This window comes from Buteo buteo, chromosome 19 (genome assembly GCF_964188355.1).
Source record: "Buteo buteo chromosome 19, bButBut1.hap1.1, whole genome shotgun sequence".
In the NCBI taxonomy this organism is placed as follows: Eukaryota; Metazoa; Chordata; class Aves; order Accipitriformes; family Accipitridae; genus Buteo; species Buteo buteo.
Window position 1 is genome coordinate 6,280,961 of NC_134189.1, and position 21,836 is coordinate 6,302,796.

The following is a 21,836-nucleotide window of genomic DNA, read 5'->3' on the forward strand; positions in this document are numbered from 1 at the left end:
GGAGCGCGCTGAGGGGAAGAGCCGGCGCGCGTGGCGGGGAGGCGGCGCGGAGGGAGGGCAGCCCGGCTGCGGGAAGCGGGGCTCCGCGCTGGGACTGGTTCCTTCGCAGCCATTTTCTGTCCAACCAAACAGCCGATTTGCGGAGGGAGCCAACCAGGGCCGCACTGGAGGTTTGTGCCTGGCTCCGGCCAATGATTGGTAACCGGTTCCACTGCAGGCTCGAATGAAATGTCCGTCTCCCTCCCCGGGCCCCGGCGCTGCCGCCGCGCCGCCGCCGCGGGGACCAGGAAGTGGGGGGCGGCAGCCCCCGGGCCCCGCTTACCGGCCGCTCGGTTCTTTGTGCGACCGGAGACGCGGGGGCCGCGCGGCCGGGGGGAGCGGAGCGGAGAGAGAGAGAGAACGGGCGGGGAGGCGGCGGCGGCGGTGGGGGGGGGTCTTGGCAGGGGTGGTGGGGCGGCTGCCCCCGCCGGTGTCCCCCTTCTCTTTGCGGGGCCAGGCGCAAGGAGGTGCTTCCCCCCCCCCCTCCCCGCCCCGGGCTCCGGCTCCATTTTGTGGCCTAGGCGGCGGCAGCGGCGGCGGCGGGGGTGTGGGGGGGGGGGGGTAGGAGGCGGGGACGGGAGCGCGGTTGCCCCGCAGCCGTGTCCGCCGCGGGCCGGGCCGCGGCCACCGGCTCCCTTCAGCCGCCCGCTAAGGTCGCGGCGGGGCGTACGACCTCCCCCGCCCCGGGCCGGCCTGGCGGCTGCCGCGACCCCTGGGCGGCGGTTTCCCTCCCGGCTCGGTCTGCCCCGGGGCCCCCCCCTCTTCCCGGCGGCGGCATGGCGGGCGGGGAGGTGTGTGTGGGGGGGGGGCGGCTTTGTGGCGGCCGCGCGTCGCCGTTCGCGGGCGGAGGGGGCTCCGCTCTCTTTTGTTTTTTTGCCCGGCCAGCGCCTCAGCCCGCCGAGCCCCCTCCCCTCGCCGCGGGAGAGAGGGGCCGGGGCCCCGCCGCGCTTTTCGTGGGCCCCCACCACGCCCACGGCCCCTCACCGGGCCGGGAGCCGGGCAGCGGGGCGAGAGCGGCCCGGCCTCCCCGCTGCCGCCGTTGTTGTCGAGACCGAAATTTCCTTGAAGGTCTGGCGGCCCGCGTTTTTTTTGCAGGGATAAGGAGTGTAGGGCGAGGCCCCGGGATGCGGGGTGCCAGCCCGGTGCGGGTACGGCGGTTTCGGGGAGGGAATAACGGGCAGTGGTCTGCAGGAGGGCCGCTCCCCCCCCCTCCGCCGGTACGGGAGGCTGCTGCCTTCCGCCAGAAGTCACAGCCAAGGTGGTTAACAATAAAGTTGCTGAATAACTGGGGATGCGCCATGGTGTTGAGTGTGAAGACGAGGGGCCGCGATAGACGAGGTGTCTACGGGACAGGTGCACGCCGGGTGCGGGGAAGACTTTGAGGCCGTTTGTGTCGATAGGAAGGTTTTCCCCCTCGTGCCCCTGCGCTGGCTGCTGTTGCATCATTGAAGGGCACGAAGTGAGATCGATGGCTGGCACAGCCGAGCAGCATCGGCGGCTTGTCCCTAACACACACGGCAGGTAGGAGAGAGACGGGACTCTGCCGTTCTCCGTGTCTGCACACGCTGTTGTGTGTTTGGCGAGCGTTCTTGGGCACACCTGGGTGTGCCAGCCGCTGGTCCATCCAGAAATTATGTAGTTGGTGATCCTGAAGAATATCGTGTAGGTTAGTCGCAGGCAATCATACTGGAAAATAAAAAAAAAATCCATGTGTTCTAGTAATGTTTCTGCAGCTCTTAAGATACGCTAGTTAAAGAAACCTTCTTAGGTCCTGCTGCAATCCTGCAGCAATAGAAAATCAGTCAACTTCTAGTTTTTACCAATTTCTTCAAGGCTTAACCAAAAATACTTTGTTCTGCAAAGAGTTGTCATGTAAAAGCTACCTGGTGTTCTTGGATTGCTTTTGGGAGGGCAAAATAATTGATGACCTGAACATTTCTAGGCAGTGAAGGATGTAGAAATCTGGATTTCAGCCCTTGAATGGGCTCTCTTACATGTAGTAAGCTTTCCCTGTCTCACTGACAGATGGAAGTTATTGTCAATTTAAAAAAAAATAAAATTGCAGCTTTCTCAAAAGAAGCTCAGGCGAAGTAGTGAAAAGCAAAATGGAAGGAGCCGCTTTGGGCATTATTCACAGTCTTGGCTTTAATTGGCTTGCAGAAATGGAGAAACGGTGCGTATGCATAATTGTTAGCATAGTGTTCCTAAACAATACGCTTAGTGATTACTTTTTTTTTTTAATTTACTTGTGTGGCGTGGCCTATGGCGTGATAGTTATAATGTTAAGGGAGGATCCATCTGTAATTCTCTGGGAGACCCAAGATGGTTTAATCTGAATCGTTATTTATGAGGTCTGCATGAGTTGCTTGTACACTGCATTGAGCGGGTGATTATATATGGTCTTGGCTGCTAGCATTTACAGCTATGAAATTATATTTGAAAGAAGTCAAGAATACTGGATGTTACTCTTTAGACTTTAATATTTGACAATTACAGCAGTTCAAAGGTTAATAGATAACCTCTTATTTGTGGTAATAATTACATGAAGGGAGGCAGTGTACAGCGATTGCATGAAAAAGATTGTTGAAGATACTGTGAAGATAGGAAACATACTATGAAACTTTTCAAGTCAGTTATCTTGTTTGTCAACATTTAAAAAGGGCTTGCAAGACTCTTCCTTTAGTGCTTTCAAATGCAAATCTCTAGTGTCGCTTCACCTTTAAAATGTTGCTTAGGAAGAAACTTGACTTTTCAGTACTGAGTTTTGCAATAGTACTTTAGAGAAACATGGTGTTTGGAAATTGATGTTTTACTGGCAGGATGCTTGTAAAAAGTGCAAAACATGACTCTATATATACACATACTAAACAATGTGTAAACAATATCGGTAGAATAAAAGGAAGTGTCAGCAAATTTGATAATTTTGACTGAAAATACTGGCCTGGTCTGAACTAGCTTTGTAAAAATCTTACTTGCTTCTTGGCACACTTGAGGTACTACTGCAATGAAGGAAAAGCATAACCAACTTACAGATGTTATCAAACTTGAAAAAGGCAGGATTTGTGGACTGCTGCTTTAATAAACAGATAAGCTTAGTTTTTCACAACAAAAAAATGCTAGAAAAGCATAAAAAACTTAATGTGGAAAGGTAATATGGGGCTTTCAGTCAGTGTTGCAGGAGGAAGGAGGTGCTGGTGCGGTCTGTTCAGCACTGCTGCCCTCTTCCAGCATCTGCAAAAGCAACATAACTGCCTCCGTTCATCTCGGGTTTTTTCCCCTCCAGCTTCTCTCTTTTACTGCCAAAAAAGAGAAGGCATGGAAACTGAATTTCTCCTGCTTGCTCCATATCACTGATCCACTCCTACTTGATGTAAAAATATATGCATTGTTAGTCCACCCATATATATTGCAGCTAACCATGCTTGTGAACAGTTAGCCAGCCTAGTAAGGAGCCACCACGTACTCTAGCACAGCTGGATCCCTCTGGAGGGGACTTGTGGCTGGTGACATCAGGGCTCCTAAGATGAGCCATAACGTTGATAATATGGTATGTGGACGGGGAAGGTGAAAAGGTGCTATTTGGATTTCATAAGGGAAAGGTTTCTTCCCCGTGGTCCAAGGGAAGGAGTCTGGTACAGCCTAGATGCTAACGAGCCTTAGTGACGCTGTCAGGTCCTCTCAGCATCAGTCTGCTTCTCCTAATGTTATTCTGTTGTGGGGGAAAACACTAAATGTGAGAGATTAGAGGAGCCCAAGATGGAGAGAGACAGTGCAGCATCTGTTTGTGTTCTAGGCACATGCTAAGGGGTTTTAACTTTACATTTTTGTGGATCTGCTGGAATGATGGCCCATGAGTGCATCTACCAGTTGGTGTTTCTTGATGCAGGAGACACTGCTTTGCTGCCACGTGAAAATTCAGTGGGAAATTAGGTTCTCCAGAGGTCATTGAAAAATAAAAGGAAATTAAAAATGTATTTTCAATTAAAAATTCTTTCTGTATTTCTGTTTAGGAGCAGCAGCTGCTGTTACTGCTTTACAGCTTTACATCTCTTGTGATAAGGTGTGGTGGCAAAATTAATCTAAAATGACTGGTGTGGTTCCTACCTACAGTTTTAGTTATTTCTGTCCTGCTTCTATGGCAGGGACAGCTTTGTGTGGAAAGTGTACCAAGTGCTTCAGTTCATTGCATATCATTTTCTGCTGTCCCTCTTGTAGGGTAGCAGTTTGGGGAGACAGAGTAGATAAATACCATGTGTAGTACTTAAATTGCAAGAGGCCTTTGGTTTCCCTTTTGCAAATCATTGCCAGATAACTTCCCCATTCTGAAGACAAAATCTTGTTTCTTTGATTCTATTTTTGCCTTTTATACTGATCTAAGTTTTAGACCCTCTCCTAGGTGCTTAAAGGTCAGGGCTTGCATTCTTCTTTAGTTGTCGTTTAGCTGAGCCACTGATACTGCTCTCTTAAGAGAGCTCTTAAGATTAAACAGGATGCAAGATTTGCTTTGAGATACTGAGGTTTTATTAATTCAGTATAGATGTATTCTAGGAACAGTCTGAGTTGTGGGCAGCTGACAGGAGCATATATTTTTAAGCATCCTCCAGAAAACTTTCTGCCAGATGTCAGTGTAAACCTGTATGTTCATTCACTTCCATCTTATTACTGAATTTTCTTTGATGCCCTTGATCTGAAATGGTTCTTTTTAACATATTTCTTGGGTTAATTTCCCTGGATCCATTAATTTGTATATTCCTAGTAATATTCTTTTTCATTAAAAATAAAAAAAAAAAACCAAACAGAAAACCACCAGCAGAAAACTTCGTGCTGCTGCTCTGTATTCAGATGCTTTTTGCAGTGTATCACTGAATGTTTGGGTTGAGTGTCCTGTACTGACTTGGGTTTCTCTCCCTTGTTGTTGATAAAAATCAGATGGTGGCATGGTCACTTCAGAGGCTGACATGTCACTTCTGATATGCTTAGCTCTCAAGTCTTGATTCAGTCAATATGTGTATGCGTGCATGGAGGAGCTTCAGTGTTTTCCTAGCACTAAAGGCTAAGGATAATGTACAACATGCAGTAAGTGCTTCTTGAAGATGTGTGCAGTATGTGCTACTAGGCCAGTGTGTTGGAAGCCCTCCTCCCTAGCCACACAGGTATAGAGGACACTGTAATGTATAAAAAGACATTATAGTGTCTGCATGCTGAAACTGCCATGCAGATGGGATACATAGTCTCCAGATAGGTACTTTAAAGAAAGTTGTAACAGTTCCAGGGGCTAGAGCAAAATAAGACAAGCTCTCACCCATCTGAACCTTTTAGGATTAGTTGTCCCAGGATTCTGCCTGTTCATGAAATTTGGCATCTGCTTCCATCCAAAGAAGTAGCTCTTCCTACGAAACGTACCAGCATAAGAACTCTTGTCCTTTTAGTCTCCCAGTGACTCCAGTTGCTGTATTTACTGTAGGCAGGGTGTTGTTTCTATGCTGCATTGGACTGCTGCCTTTTTAGAGTAACTTCAGGGACACTGAAAGTTTAGTTTGTGTTGTGTATTTGTTGTTTTGTTAGTTTTTTTTGTTTGTTTAAAGGGGGGGATTAATTATCAACAGTGTATTGAGAGCAGTCTTTTCTCATTTTTTGAGCATTGTGTTGTATGTATTACAGAGCTTGTGCTGAGCTCGCAATCAGATATGTGGTGATTGACTTAAGTTTTGAACATCTGAAATTAAAACCATAATACTTCAATGTCTAACTGTGTTCATTATGAGATGACTGGAATAGCAGTGGCCACGTTTTTCAGCAGGGTCATGTTTGTGTCATCCATTGGGCTCAAAGAAATACTAGTAGGGTGACTAGATGGTATATTAATTACAGTTGCTATATTCAGATGCCTAGATCTAGATTTCAGTTAAATGACAAATCTGACTGAAATTCTTCATCAGACTTACTTGGATTGAAGTAGTGCGTAGAGATGCTGCTCCTTTTCTCACCGTGAGGCCAGCCAAGCTGTGGAAGAGGCTCGCAGGGTGGCTGGGCAGGCTCTGTCCATGAAGGTCTTCAAGATGTGGCTTGATAAAGCCCTGGGCGACCTGCTCTGAGCTTGGAGCTGACCCTGCTTTGAGCAGGGGTTGGGCTAGAGACCTCCTGAGGCCCCTTCCAACCTGAATTATCCTGTGATCCTGGATTAGGACCTGGTTATGCTAAGTGTTATGCAGAAGGGTGTTACGCTGTCTGTAATCCCCTGCCCCGAGGTTGTCCTGGCAGCTAAAAATCTTTCTTAAAGTAATACCCACAGAAGTAATTTCAGTTGATGCTAAGCTGTCAGTGCCGGTTTTCTTTATCTGAGACTGATCTGCCTTTTTCTTTTGCAAGCCTTTTCCTGTCAATTTTGCTAATTGCTATTTTAGATTCATCATGTTGATAAGCTTCCACTCAAATTCTCACTAATGGTGAAGTAATACATACTGTAAGTAGATATGGAAAAGTGCACACAGAAAAGAATAAAAGCAAAGAATAGTACCTTGCGGATGCATTAGTCTAATATGGCCAAAACTGTCTACAGATGCAGCAGAGGTTTGAAAGAGATTCAAGCAGGAGTTGTCTTTTGAAGGTGAGCTGACCTAATGAAAGTAAGATGATTTCTTAAATAATATTGCTGGGTCTTGGCAATAAAGATTCAGATGGGGTAGGCTGCAGGACAGGTGAGCAGAAACCAGTGAATTATCACATCACTGCAGAAATGTGAAGAATATTGCAAACCTGGAAAAAGGAAAGTTTCAGAAGATATGTTTCAGAGAGGACTGGAAAAGGAGAGGGGAAGAAACATCAAGGCACTTAAAATAGTACTGGGGCTGAATAAACTTAACGTTTAAAGTTCGTGGAGACCCTAATTCTGAGTTAAATTCTAGTAGGGATCAGAGAGCCTAAACTGAGGACAAGACTGCCAGGAAATCCTAACTTAATTTTGGAGGTAGCTTTTGGGTTTTACCAAACTGCAGAATGTTAATTGCTTCAAATTGCAGAAGGAAAAGAGAGACAACTCTCTCAATGATGGGTGATGTCGATTTTGGTGGTCTTGACCTGCAGGATTGTGATATCCTTGCATTGTCATTTGAGTGATCTGAGTAAGCAAACTGGAGACCCTTTGGAAAATTGAAAAGCAAAGTTAAATCTCCCAACAAAGAGTCTGCAAAATGCAGACAAAGTGAATTTACATGGAAGTTGGCACATGGAAAGCTAATGCCTAAAATGCTACCCTTCCTTTGGGCAGAGCTGCTGTGTAAGAAGTGAAACTGTTTTACAAAAGCCCATTAAAAGGGACCAGAAGTGCTTTAAAAAAGGACTGTGTATTCTGTACAATGAGGAAGAGGTGGAAGAGTGGGGTTTTTTTTTTTCTCTTAAGCAGCTCCTAAGGCTACATCCAGCTGTTGTAGTATTGCCTTGAATGTGAGCAGCTCTCGGGTTACTTGTGCATCTGTGGCCAAGCGTAGCACTGGACGTTGCCTAAAGGTTTGAAAGCAAACCCCAGCCCTGTGGCCACAGGCAAAGTGCAGATTAGAGAGAGGTTAAGTTGCTCATATTTCTGGGTAGGTATAAAAATAGCACAAGACTGCTTCTCCCTCCCTCTTCAGGCTAATGGTCTGTAAAGAAGCGAGCTGCATGGTCTCACCGGCAATGACCACGCAACCCTTTGGGACAGGGCTTGTTTTCCAAGGACACCAGGGCACCTGCACAGCTGGTGTAGGTCGGCGACGGAATGGAGCCAGGTTCTGCCTCCCATGGGGCTGTCTGTGTAGCTTGTCAGTAAGGCTGGCTGCTCTCATCAGAAACAGCTGGGCTGGGGAGAGGGTAGGATGGGAAGTGCTGGTCCAGAGAAGGAACATTATGAAGTGTAGAATGGAAATGGAAGAGCTGATTTTCTAGCAAATGGGTAGATAAGCAAATGCTAACAGAGTTGTTTGATGTTAAATACAGCCAAGAAAATTCAGGGCAAAGGTGAATCTGGTGCTGTGCATCTAAATGTGTTAAAAAATATCTTTGGATTTGTGCGCCTGTGTTGAAAGAGTTTGCATGTGCTGGGAGCCCCTGCTCCCTCCCTAATTTTTGCATTGTTTCCTCTCTCCAAAAGAAGCCTTATTAAAGCACATGACTGCAAAAATACCACCCTACATGAGAAAAAGCATGGCAGCTCAATGTTCTGCAAAAGCTTATTTTTAATAATAATAATTTTCAAGACACCTGCAACTGGAAAAAAGTCAGGATTGTCCAAAAGTTTTAAAAAGCTGGAAACTTGAATTCAAACTTACATTTGGCACTGCTAAAATAGCCCCTTTGAAAGTGGAACTGTTGTCTGCTGTGATTTTTTTTTTTTTTTTTTTTTGGTAGGACTAAGCTTTCTTACTGAGCACCTGCTGACAGTGTTTAAGGAAATTAGTTATTCCTGTAAAAAGGCAAAATGTAATATGGTAACAGGTTACATGGGCCAAAGCATTTGCTGTTGCAAGAATGCACATATGTCTGTGTGTTGTGTATGGTGGCAAAACGTGGGTGCAGAAGGCAGCGATGTGTTCTGTTGCTGTTGTGGCAAGTCCTCACTAAAGAGATGTGAACCTCCAAGGGACGTAGGAGGCATCTTCGCCTCTCACCTCCGCAGAAGGAGGAAGCGCGGTACGTGCGATGTCTCCGAGCAGTGAGACGGCAGGCTGCTGAGGACCCTCTGGGGCACAGCCTCCGTTCGGAGCAGCACTGCGAGACCCCTTGGCTTGTTCACAAAGTCGATTTCCTAGCAAACGTTGAGAATTAGCAGCAAATGGCTGCTGATGATCTTGGTAGTTTTGCCCCATTTGGAAGGGGGAAGGCAGGCATCTCCCAGACTCCTCCAGCTGAAACGTGGTGGTTGCTTCCCGGGACAAGGGTCCCCAGCCGGGGAGGGAAATGCCGGCTCTTCTGGCTTCCCTCTTTCTCCTGGCATTCAAATTGCCTATTGAACTGTGACCTTGTCTCTAAAGCCTCAAGGAGAAGACTTCTTGTTGGCCACCATGTCGGAACATTGTGAGAGGAGCACTGGAGGATGCCCAGAGGAGCGAGGCAGGGCAGGACCAGGGAAAGCGAAGGAAAACGGGACTCGGAAGGCAGCTGGGAGTGACTGGTGCCTCGGGGAGGGTGAGGATGCGGATACAGAACTGGTCCTGAGGTCTGGCTGGGAGAAGTTTGTTGGTGGGCTTGACAAAAGCTGTTTGGGCGGGGGGTGATGATGAGTGAAGGATGCGCTCTGTGTAACAACTGTAGGTAAAGTCTTCAGTGAGCGTAGGTTTCGAGGGTTGTTCAGAGAAATAGATGCCTTGACCTGTTCTGGTCAGACTTTCACGGGAACAACACAAGGTTGCTTTATATGTGCTGCGTGAACCAAATGTTGCTGTGCACGGCCTGTGCCTCCGGCTGAATTTTTGGGGAAGCTTCACAAAACAGTTTCATTGTTTCCGCTGTCAGTAAAGCTCAGTAGTGAGAGAAGGGATACTGTTCTCAAATGACAAAATATTTATGCTTTGTATAAATTGGTCTCATAGTTCTAAGTTGATTAAAGTGCTGTTTGTCAGCCATAGCTGCACTTAATGGTGTAACAAACATACCTGAAAGGTTTCCTTCTTCTGGTTGTAGATGGATGGTGATAGCTCCACAACGGATGCCTCTCAGTTAGGAATTGCTGGAGATTACATTGGTGGCAGTCACTATGTGATACAGCCTCATGATGGTAAGAAATGTTACAGTAAATACTACTTCTGTGTGTGTGTGTGTGTATATATATACACATATATATTTCCTTCCAGTTCTTGTATAGTTCTCTGCTATCTTCTCTCAAGCTAAGAATTTGCAATTATTTGTATTCATAATGCCTCATCTGTATAAAGCATTTTTTCTGCAGTCTGAAGGTGGGGCTTGGATTTTTCAATGTTGACACAGAGACCTTTGAGGTGATGACAAAAAAAAATTGATGTTCTAGGAAACAATTTGTATTTTGACATGACATTAAGAATGCTTGGTGTTCAGCAGCCATGTACATTTCTGCGCATAATGTGATAAAGATGGTATCGAACAACCATAAAAGTACCCTGGTGTTGCATCTCTTTTTTAATTATTTCTACAGTGTTAGTACACTGTGCTTTCAAAGGTCTTCATCCTTCAGTGTAAGATTTTAAACTGACTTAATTATTGCCTGCTGTCTATCAAATACATTTTCTGTTAATTTTTCTTTATTTCATTAGACACGGAGGACAGCATGAATGATCACGAAGATACAAATGGCTCAAAAGAGAGTTTTAGAGAACAAGATATATATCTTCCAATTGCAAATGTGGCAAGGATAATGAAAAATGCCATACCTCAAACAGGAAAGGTAATACCCTTGTCTGGTAAATGTGTTAATGAGTTTTATTCCTTCCTCTGAGTGAACTTGAGCTGGTAGAACAATATATTTTTCCAAATGATCCTGGTTTATTGGAGAAAAGCCTTAGAAAAGAAAAAAAAAAAAATCTGAGCAGGAGGTGATTGAGACCAAGTCCATTTTTCTTAGGTTTCTGAAGGCTTTTAGTAACTGCCGTAATTAGAGTATCCAGAACAGTGCTCTTCATAGGGCTTTCAGGGCTTTCTTTTTCCAAGATGTGTTCTCTGAAATTGTTGTAACGGGTCAGACTTGGTGACAGTCCCGTATCAGTAAGAATATTTTCTATGCAATTCTCTTACAAAATTTAATCTGCTTTTACTGAGGTGCATAAAATTTGGAATAAGTGAACCATTTTGGATGAAATAAAAATCCAGTCCTTATCCTGAAGGAAAGAGAATGGTTAGTCTTCCATCACTGGAATCTTTACATATCCAAATGCCAAAATGACCCAAGAAGTTTGCCTTATACCATGTAGCAGATAAGGCCAGATATTGAAAGATTTATTTTATTTCTTACTTCTAAGAATAGACTTTTTAATCCATTCTGCTGAGCTGGTGATTGTATAAGTGTTTGACCGTTCTACTTGTTTATCTAAAACCTTTGCAGGGCTCCTATTACTTGTTGTTCCTCTATTGTATTCCAATACAATTCCTGCCCCAGTAACATTTCCTCTAGCTAAAGCTGATGTCTTTTTTTTTTTTCTTTTTTTGAGATCACTCTAAATAGAACCAAGACATAATTTACTTGCATCTGCTTGTACTTTCATAGTGTTCAGGGCTTTCTGAAGATCTGGGTGTTACATTTATATCTTTGCTGTGAAAATTTCTTCACTAGTCCATATTGTCATAAATTTTTAGTGATCAAGATGAGATTTTTCTCAAGAATTTAGCATATGGGATGTTGAGCTATCTTGAAATATCAGGGACGTTTTTGTGAAAAACTGCAAGGGAAGCTGCTGGCTGATGAGTACTTCTGAAAATCTCACCCTATGTATCTGAAAATACCAGAGGAACTAGTGAAGATTCTACATACAGTTACTGCTTCTTTTTTTTTTTTTAAATACAAACAGGTTGTTCTCATGTGAAGAATAAGAATCTTAATTATTATAATCTTTCAGTTGGCTCCTGTCAGCTTCCCAAATAATAATGAGTAATGCTTGCTGTTATTTTAAGTCAAGTAACTTACTTTTGTCCAGCTGAAAACCATAATGAAATTTACCTATTTCATTCTTGCCAGGGGCATATGTTTCTTTGTTTGAATTCTCATTTGGAAAATTTACACCAGAATAAGAGAGGCTTGCTGCTAGGTGTATATTTTAGTCCGTGAACTGGTCAGGATAAAAATACTTGTTGCCAAATTTGTGGGAATGTACTACAGTGGGGTTGGAACTGCTGGGTCTATTAAAAGGAAGATGGAAGTGGGCTGTGACGTTGTAATGAACAGGTTTAAAGAGAAGGTGTAGGTAAGCAAAGTAAGCAATACTGAGATGCATCCGTATGTAAAAGCTTGTACAGAACATAGTTATGACTGCAGGAGATCCTGGCAGTTTGCTGTGCTGCTTGAAATAGTAAAACTTAGATTAAAATTGTGTTGCAGCTGTGCTTACATAGAGCAGTGATGACATCCAGTGGTTCCCTCATATATGGGTGTTGCCTAAATGGCTATTATCATCAGGTTTTGCGATGTTTCCTTTATTATCTAGTGTATTATTTGGTTGGTTGTTTTTTTTTTAATCCTGTGTCTTGATTAATCATTTTATGATACTTTTTCCTTACTAGATTGCTAAGGATGCAAAGGAGTGTGTGCAAGAGTGTGTAAGTGAATTCATCAGCTTTATAACGTCAGAAGCAAGTGAGAGGTGTCACCAAGAGAAAAGAAAGACCATCAATGGAGAAGATATTCTCTTTGCCATGTCTACCTTAGGGTTTGATAGCTATGTTGAACCTCTGAAGTTATACCTCCAAAAATTCAGAGAGGTCGGTATCTACTTAAGTATTTCCTCATTTATTTAACCTGGTTGTGTTTATCCTTAGCTCCCCGTCATTGTAATTGTATAATGGATAACTTGCACAGTATCTCACAGCTATTGTCAGGGACTAATGTAATGTTTAAAAGCATTCCAGAGGATATAAAGAGGAAAAAAGAGTAAGTAAGCATTTTGATTAGACTTGCTGATTCAAAGTAGTTAAAGCTTTCAACTGAATAAATTCTCCAATATATTGCTGGTAGTAAATCACTCTGTTCTTTAAAGGTGCCTATTAAGAATACTTAATTCAATCTTTGGGTTCAATCAATAAAACTGTACTAGACTGCATCCTCTGAGGAACTAGCCTAATGCTTATTGTTTGTCTGGGCTTCAGAAGAGCAAAAGAAAAAGTTGTTTTTATCATGTCAGAATAATGATTCACATGGAAGCCTATCTGCTTCAATGTTGTTTTTTTTAATCTGTTTTTTTTTTTTTTACCCTGTCTCTGAATTTGCTTTTGATGCACAGTACATGCTAGGTATGAGATCCAAGCATTTTAATTTATCCCTTCTGTAGCAGAAAGTGACTTTTTTTTTTCCGTTCAGTAGTTTAAACTTTTTGAAAAACAAGTTGCTTCTGCTTGGGTTTTTTGTTCTGGTCTGCTCTATCTGTCTGAAGACCGAAGAGACTTATGCTTGCTTGCTTCTTTAGTTTGGTGTTCTTTTACCTCAGAATACCAGATTTAACCAGACAAATCAAAGGTATTTTTATCCAGTGACTTCTCATCCTCATAGTCCTGAATGAAGAAGTTGTTCAGGATTAAAGCAATCCTGGGAAAAAAACTCAAAACAATTTTTTTTTTAAATTTTTTTTTTTAATGTTAATCCTTCTGTTGGTATGGCTACTGGGTTTTACTGGCATGAGTGAAGCGGGTATGTCTAAATTGGCAGTGCTGTAGATAGAGATGCTCTTCAGACTTTCTTTGTTCTGTAAACCTAAGATTTTAATTAATGGGGTCAGATTCGCTAATGATATTTAATTTGCTGATAGCACTTGAAGCTTCGCCTTCCCAGAAAGTAATTTGCTGTGATGAGTAACAGAAGGTGTAATCTAAAAGTTGAAGTACTGCTGTATGCCATCGTTTTCGAGTTCTGCGTAGCAGTTGCGTGTGCCGTCAAACTGCTGTATGTGCTTTAATTAAAAATGCAAGTAGTGCCTAACTAGTTTTAGTACTTCTGGAGAAGTCTGAAGTGTGTCTATGCTACTTTCATTCTGAAGTGACCATTTTTGGAGATACATATGCTGTGGTAGTAGAGTAGTGGGATTGGGTTTTAATTGGAGGGATTGGATGGTTTTGCTCATCAGTTTTAAACCTCCATTCCAGCTAGTTCTGTCCTCAGGGTACTGTATATAGTGAAATATTTCTGTTTTGTAGCTTAGTATTTAGTCTACATCAAACAGTTGCAGAGAATACTTTTTACACCTATTTTATTTTCTTACATGTTCTTATGTAATAGTGTAGAGCATCAAACTTCATACTTGTAAAACTGCATGCAGATGACTGAGAGCCTTGGCTCTCTGTGCTGATATCCTTTCTGGCTGTAGTCCTTGATGCGGGAAAAGAAATCCAATATCTTGGTTTTAAATGTCAACTCTTAGCTGTATGATGATGGCACTTGTGTGTATTTGGTAAGCAAATGTTGCACATTCTCGGTAGTTCTGAGATTCTGTGATTTCTTGTAAACACTCTTAACTGCTGCTTCGGGATTACTGCAGATGTTTGACTTTTTGCAGAAGGTGAAAGCCTTTATTGAATTACACAATCCCAGTTTGCAGAGTTTTTGTTTCTAAGGAGTACGGCTAAGATGAAAACCATCCTTCACATATTCTTGTACTATGCACGTTCTTAAATCCCATCGAGTTTTACACGTCTTGGATTTCAAACTTCAGATGCTGCACAGTGACTCTTCTGCAAGTTCTAAACTTTGGCTAGAGCTCGTGGGTCTTGAAACAATCTCAAACCAACTGTACTTTAACAGAAATGCTTCCTTTTCTTTTTTTTTCTTTTCTTTTCCTCTCCAGGCAATGAAAGGAGAAAAGGGAATTGGGGGAACAGTTACAACTGGAGATGGTCTAAGTGAGGAGCTCACAGAGGAAGCATTTAGTAAGTAATGCTTTTTAATTTATTATATTACTACTATGGCTTTTCTAAAAATAGCACTTCCTTTAGACATCAGAATTCTTAACTTGAGGAATACATCTTGGACTGGCCACATGTTACACCTGTGATCCATAGAGATTCTCATTTGAAATGTCTGGAGGATAACCTCTGCTCAGATAAACTCCTCCCAGTCAGTAGAATTTATGGTCAGAATGAGGTAATATAATGATAAACGATAACACTCTAGTAATAGCTAATGTCAAATGTGGAAGATTTTTAAATGCATACATTAGTGCTAGTATTTTTCTCTACACTTAAACATAGATTGTAATGAAAGGTGCAAACTTTTTTCCTTACCCTCCCCCCCCCCCCGTAGCTACATATTAGGCCACATTCGTTCTACTTGCAAGACTGTTGGGGAACAAGTAAAATAAACTCAACTCAATGACTTGAGGAGCTCGTCTTTGAGAAATGAGCCAGAGAAGAACATCATCTTCATATAATTCTGAAGCACTTAATATTTCTTACATTCAAAAAAATGCACAGATTGGCAACTAAAAGGTGTAGGGCAAGCAGCAGTGTATGCATTCACTGTAGTTTTTCTTCCTTATACTGTGAATTAAAGGCTGACAGTTGTTGGGCCTTTGTGTTGGTTTTGTTGATGCTGGATTCTTGCATGCAGTCTTCACCTCAGCTTTTAAATATTATGGGCTGATAATCTTGAAGCTGATAAAAGAAGAATTAGGAGGTGCAGCTCTAGTCATATCTACTGACGAGATTTAGTTTTTCAAGTATCCAAGTCTTCTGTTTAAAATCACTGGTAAACTACTGAACTAGCAAAAATTCAAAGCCTGAGGACTGAAATGACCTATTCGGGGTCTGAAACACGCTTTGCTCCCAGTATGATGACTTTGGCTATACAGAACAGTACAGAGACTCTTTGGGTCTCTCCTAGCCTGGAAGACAAGGTCATAAAACTGGCTGGAAATTAAGCATCTAAACCTCAATATTGCAGGGGACTTATAGAAAGCTTTATTTATTTTTTTTTTAATATGACTATTTTAATTTTATAGTTAAAGATCAGGCAATGCAAATAGTAAACTTTTATCCATACTCACTCAAATGTAATAGCTCTGTTGGTTCAGAAGTAGCAAGACACTAGCACAACTATAGGCCCAACTTACTTACCTTGGGTATGTTGCTAATGGTTTCTAGATTGCAGGTGTTGGGAGTCTGTCCAGCTTGGAAGCTTGTCAATTCAATATATAGAAATTGTTCCAAAAGCTTTATTTTGCGTATATTCTGATTTGCATTTCAAGCCTGTAAACTGCAGCTCAAAAGTTGAGGGAGAATATACAGTTGGAAACTCCTGATTGTGTCTGCATCCAACATCTTGTTTTGTATGGGCAAAGAGTCAAATTCACAAAGGGTTTCTCCTCTGGATGCTCATGCTCTGCTTAGCCTGAATACAATGCCTGCCAGAAAATGGAAACCAGAAAAAACAAATCCCCTTATCTCTGTGGATTCTCTGTCCCCTTCCCAAATTTGATACTGTCTCTGTTAAACAGCAGAAGGTTGAATATCTGCTCCTAGTCACTTGTTCAAGTATCTCGGGCTTGGGAGCCTCAGGGTGCTCGATGAAATAAGCCTTAATTTGCTGCAGTTTGAAAAGAGCAACTTTGGAAGTGAATATTAAGTCTCGGCAGGATGCAAAGGAGATGTTGCAGTAGTAGAAGAAGGAGGAAAAGTTTTTTCTGTAAAATAACTGATCGTGTCAAGTGCTGCAGGTATTTCTTTCCATAGGGGCAGCTATAGATCTAATCAGAACGATGGTCTTTCTGCAGGAGTAGCAGTTAATAGCTGTGCTGCTGTGGCATAACCCTTAGCTCGTTGTCTTAGCCTAATGCCGGGGCTGGGTCAGAGGCTTGGCATTAAAATGTGTTGGATGTGGAACATGCGATGAAAGGGCAGTAAAATTTTGGACCTGCCAGACCCACTTCTCACTGTGATCTTAATGCATCTCTTAACTTGCAACTTAAGTATTTGAAAATTAGTACCATGAAGGGGGGGGGGGGGGGAACTAACCCAACCAAAAACCCAATTAAAAAACCCCCACGTGTCAGCTTTCAGATGACAGCTGTTAGGATTATACTGTGTTTTCAGAATTTTTTTTTAATGGGTTATACATTTTATTTATACACAGTAACAGCCATCCTTCAGAAACAAAAAAGCCCCATTGTTTGTCTCCTAGCGGAGACTGTTATGCTACAGCGACTTAACTTACAACTTAAGAGTTTGGCTGCTTTGCTTCCAAGTAGCAGTTGTAACATAGCTACTCTGAATGTCACAGAGCTCAACGTACATTATTGTAAAGGTTTATCTTAGAGCATCACTCCCTCTCTAAATCTCAGAAGTACTTTTTACTCCACTCATTGGCCTCCTCTGTCCTCCATGAAATTCAGAGCTCTTGTGTGTATCCTGAACGGCGTGCTGAAGTCAATCAGTGTAACGTCAGGCTCTGGCAGTGCCTTTTTTTTGTCATTGACCGTCTCTGTTCATCTCTGCTGCCTTCCACAGGGCTTCCACATCATGGAGTCCCTGATGGATCCTGTTTTATAAAGCAGCGCAACGATTTCATTGAGTTCCTCACACATGTGTACGCTCAAGTGCTAACCTTATGTCTAAACAAACAGAATTCTCCAGGTTTCTTGGGATATTGAATGCTGGAGATGGCTTTTTCAATGGTCAGGTTGGCAAAACTCCGCTCCATTTGCCATGTACAGCTGTGTATGTTCTGCTTCAGATATGTACAGGGGAAGAACAAGGTGCGCTTTCTTTTAGATTATCTGATGCAAAATTAAGTTGAATTTTGTTTCTTAAGTGTTTCTTCTTAATGGGAATAAAATTGCTTACTTGTAACACTCAGTGACAAGTGTGTCTATACGCAGTGTAGGATGGTAGCTGTCAGGAGAGGGATGGCTCTGGAGTCCTGGAGTGGACCACAATTAAAGGTTATTTAATGGTGACAGACATGTCAAACGAGGCTCTGTGTACCCTGGAGTTCCTGTCTGACTTTCTTAAAATGCTCTTTCTTTCAGCTAACCAGTTGCCAGCAGGCTTAATAACTACAGATGGCCAACAGCAGAATGTTATGGTCTACACAACATCATATCAACAGGTACTGTATCCCGTCCCTTACTCTCCCTTCTGCTGCTAAAATTCAAACGCTAATTCAGCTGCCCTGTTGTGAATGATGAGAACGAATTTTATGTAGTCCTTTGGCGGTGGCTGTCATGACATTCCAACACTGACAATTCAAGGCTGCTAGCTGTGATGCAGTTTCAGAAAAGGTGCATTTGAATGTAACCTTGCATTTTCTTTCTCTAGATCTCTGGTGTTCAACAAATCCAGTTCTCATGATTTGAAGAAAACTTTGTATCTGGGAACACAAGACGGAAAAGCTGTGCAACTCTAATGAAGAGGCAGTTTTAATGACTGGTGAAGAGATTTATCTCTTTGTATATTAAATAGCTGTAATGTAGCTACCAGAAGCTTGACTAATTGAGGTGTGAGTTCTGACTCAAATCTTTTTCATGATGATTTTAAAAAAAAATTGGATTTTAAAGGTATTAAAGTATTTTTGTTTTGTACAAGAGTTTGTTGCTCTGTATAACTCCTGTATGCATTGTATATTGCAATTTATTACTGTCAGAGATTTGTAGACAGTTTCTTATTTTCATATTGAATCATGTTACTTTTGTAATTCAGGTAAACAGCTGGGTTAATTCATGTTTACCCTTTGAATAAAATTGTAAGGGTAAAGTTCATTTTTGAATGCAAGTTGCCTTTATTATAAAGATTGAGTTGGTCTTGGTTATGTAACTTGTCTTGCATGACAACCTCAACTAACTTTACATGTCAGCATATTTATTGAAGTTTTGAAAGGGACTTTTTCCTCATGAAACTAGCAGTTCAAAAGAACTGCTACAACTCGTTTTTTTTATGTAACTTCAGAATTAAAATTTAATCAAAAACAACCAGTGATCTACTACATTTAGAGATTTAGAGCTTATCAACAGTGTTGAAAACACTGACTGTGTGCGATGCAGGTCTTAATTTTTTTTTTTGGTTGCATTAACTCTCCTTAGACTTCCTTTGATATATATTTAAGGTAGTCTTTGTGCTACTGAAATAACTCTTCCTTTTTATGTATGGTTTTTAGAATCCAAAACTTAGAAATTCAAAGGTAGTGAGGGTGGGGGGGATTTTATAGTCCTTGTGGTAAAAGATCTCATTTTAACTTTTTACTGAAATGTTTTAAGGTTTCTTGTGAGACTGTGGGAACTCAAATGTGTTAGCGACTTTCTGTGTACAGGCTGCGTGTGTGTGTGTATGTGTGTGTGCGCGAGCAAGTGAAACTTGAACGAGTGATACAAATCTGAAATGGAAGACAGACTTCTAGTCTGCTGTCTCTTTCCTGGTTTTGCAATAAATTCTACCTAGGTAATGTAGTTCTGTATATTTAGTGAGCTGTTCTTAGTAACATTGCTGTTTCTTTAATAATCGGGTGGGTAATTTTGTTAGATGCAATGTCTTAGCCTGTTAGGATGGGGGTGGTGGTTTTAGTAATATATCTTATTCAGACTGAATTTTGGGACCTTTGATATTTTTACTGTTTGCAGTGGACTGAAATGTAATATAATAATTATCTTTCCACATACCTGTCATTAATTTAAGCAAACCACACCTTGAATCTGTTGCCATATAATTTCTTGCTGGTTTTGTTTTTTTGTTTTTTTTTTTTTTTAAAAAGTAACAATTTAATATTGGGAAAATACCTTAAACTAAGATATCCCAGAAACCTGAAATAGCCAGTTCTTTGCTAAACAAAAATTTTATGTATGTACAGATTTGAACAGTGTTTCTTACAAATCAGCATCATGCTGGCAGAGCCTCTGGAGGCGATCCAGTGTATCTGGACGGATGTTCTGGGTTTTGTGGCAGTCTGTCATTCTTCAGCAGTTATGACTGAACAAATGGAGTTTTTCATTAAATGTAAAAATGAATAACACAGTCCCTACACGAGCCCCTTCTGTTTGTATTCCATTTATTTCAGACCGTCATACCCTGTTCTTGATGTTCCCACATTCGCAATGGAAAAAAGCTGTAGCCTCAGCTAAGGAGAAGCTAAGAGAGATTTGGCAGTTGGATGTGCAGAAAGGGGGCTGAGGTCATCCGTCACATTTGCTTGAAACTAGCTACGTTTTTCAGGCTGCCATCTCTTCTGTGAGTTTAGGTTCAAGTGTTTGGAGTTTGTGGTTTATACACTGTCATGTGAGCAAAGGAGCTGATACTGCTTTGTGTTTCTTTTTCTTTCTCCTCGCCCTCACTCCAGGAATAGAACTGCAACCAACTTGCTCATTCACTTCCTGAAAATACACGTGTAGAAGTAATAGTACAACACTTTGTTTGATCTCTGAAACCATTCACCTAATAAAGTTTGCAGGGTAATCTAGTGCTGGTGAAGAAAATGTGGTCTGAGGAAATACTTGCCTAATTTATATTAGCAGTAGCACAACCACTGTGGAGTCTCAATTTTTGTTTAAGAACTGATATGTGTTTTCATGTTTCTGTTTGTAAGTACTCAAAGTTTAAAAGTAGCTTAGACCCAAACCAAGAGTGACCATTCCTGCTGTGTCGCATCTGCTTCTACAAAACTGCTGTGTTTGGTTCTCTGACTGTTTTGTTTGAACTAACAAAGCCCCAGATTGAGCTTGAGACAGCTGTGGCAGCCTATGCAAAAACTTGGAGGAAGGCTGCTGGAAATAGCAGTGATGTTCAAAGATCTTTTTCCAAGAACAGTGACTTTTCTAGGTGTCTTTCCATGACACAAGCAAATTTTATTGCATTAATTTTTTTTAATGAATTTCTATGTGACTTGATCCTTCTGATCTTTCTTTAGAGAGTGCTCATGGTGTCTTTTAAAAGCACAGAAACACTGTTATCTCTAGTCAAAATGCAGTTCTGAGAAAAGCTAATTTAGATGGCATTCTTTTACATCTCATTTTCATTACAGGCTTAATGGGAGCTGAGGCTCTGCCTTTACCAGTCTTGTTGATGTATGTATGCATCTTTACTATTTTATTTATTCCTCTGTTCTGATCTCTACTGAACACTAAAATACATGGCTGGATGGTGTAGCCAGAACACAGACAGAGTTGTGGCATGAGGCGGTACATCCTAAATATCTACTGACCCATGCTTATCTGCCTGTAGCTGAAAATCAGTCTGAATTATGTGGGCTATACTTTAAATAGCAGTCTTCCTTGAACTGCTCCCTGCATACACTGTGCATCATGTCAGATTAGTAGATGGTCCCTATCGCAGAGTTTCAAGATGATGCTCATTAACATGTTGTAATGATAGATAGGTGATTTCTCTCTTGCCTTTGGCAGGAGAGGAAGCATATGGGCAACTGCACGCATACAGGAGATTCCTCAATGCAAAGCAACATGGAGAGCAAAGGGCAAAGCCAAGGGCTAGTATTTTCCCCAGCACCTTGCTGTCATGATAAGAGCTGGCAGTAGCCTTGCTTATAGCTATACAATTCTTCATTTTGCAGAGCCTTGAATGTGATTAATGCTCTAGCTAAGTCACGTAGACTTGCTGCTTCAGTTATATTTACAGTGATAAGACAACTTGCTTTTAAGTCACTGCATTCCCAAATGGTGCAGGCTAGACTTTTTTCAGTTTTGATTTGTACTAAGTAGAAGAAAGGAAGCTTTTCACTTAAGTTGAACTGAATTTTCTTCTGTTTAGAGATGAAAAAAAACCACCTGTACATAGATTCTAAGATGAATAATGCTATAGGGAAACTATATTTTATATAGGGCCCAAGCAGTTCTACAGGAAGAAGTTAAACATTGATAATGTGGAGAATGGTTACTCTTATATTCCTGTTTCAGGTTAGTTTGGTGAAAAGAGCAGTGGTGAAAGGATGCCTTTTGGCTGTGGTACACTTTAAGACATGTACCTAGTTGAAAACATGGACTAATGTCTCCTCTTTGAAAATGAGATGGTGTTCTGGCATAATCATTCACACTTTCACCCTTTAAAAGGCTGAAAAAATTATACTTAAGCAACTGAATATCGATCTGTTTACCTATTGATTTGTGAAATTGGCATGATAATGGACGGCAACATCACCTCTGACCCTCAGTTTGTAAAAATTT

At 41.8% G+C, this 21,836-nt stretch overlaps 1 protein-coding gene across 4 annotated transcripts; it reads left to right on the top strand.

Moving 5' to 3' along the window:
* The first annotated feature begins 41 nt into the window (after positions 1 to 41).
* NFYB (nuclear transcription factor Y subunit beta) lies at positions 42 to 19,684 on the top strand. 4 transcript variants are annotated; one of them, XM_075050787.1, is made up of 7 exons: positions 42 to 170; positions 9,694 to 9,787; positions 10,299 to 10,429; positions 12,256 to 12,453; positions 14,526 to 14,607; positions 17,703 to 17,782; positions 17,992 to 19,684. In XM_075050787.1, exons 2-7 carry the CDS (start codon positions 9,694 to 9,696, stop codon positions 18,022 to 18,024), a joined length of 618 nt encoding a protein of 205 aa, XP_074906888.1. In that variant the 5' UTR covers positions 42 to 170; the 3' UTR covers positions 18,025 to 19,684. The 4 variants fall into 4 exon arrangements, with proteins under 4 accessions (XP_074906888.1, XP_074906890.1, XP_074906892.1 ...); XM_075050789.1 differs by having other exon boundaries at positions 58 to 198; XM_075050791.1 differs by lacking the exon at positions 42 to 170 and adding an exon at positions 1,360 to 1,560.
* Positions 19,685 to 21,836: the final 2,152 nt, after the last annotated feature.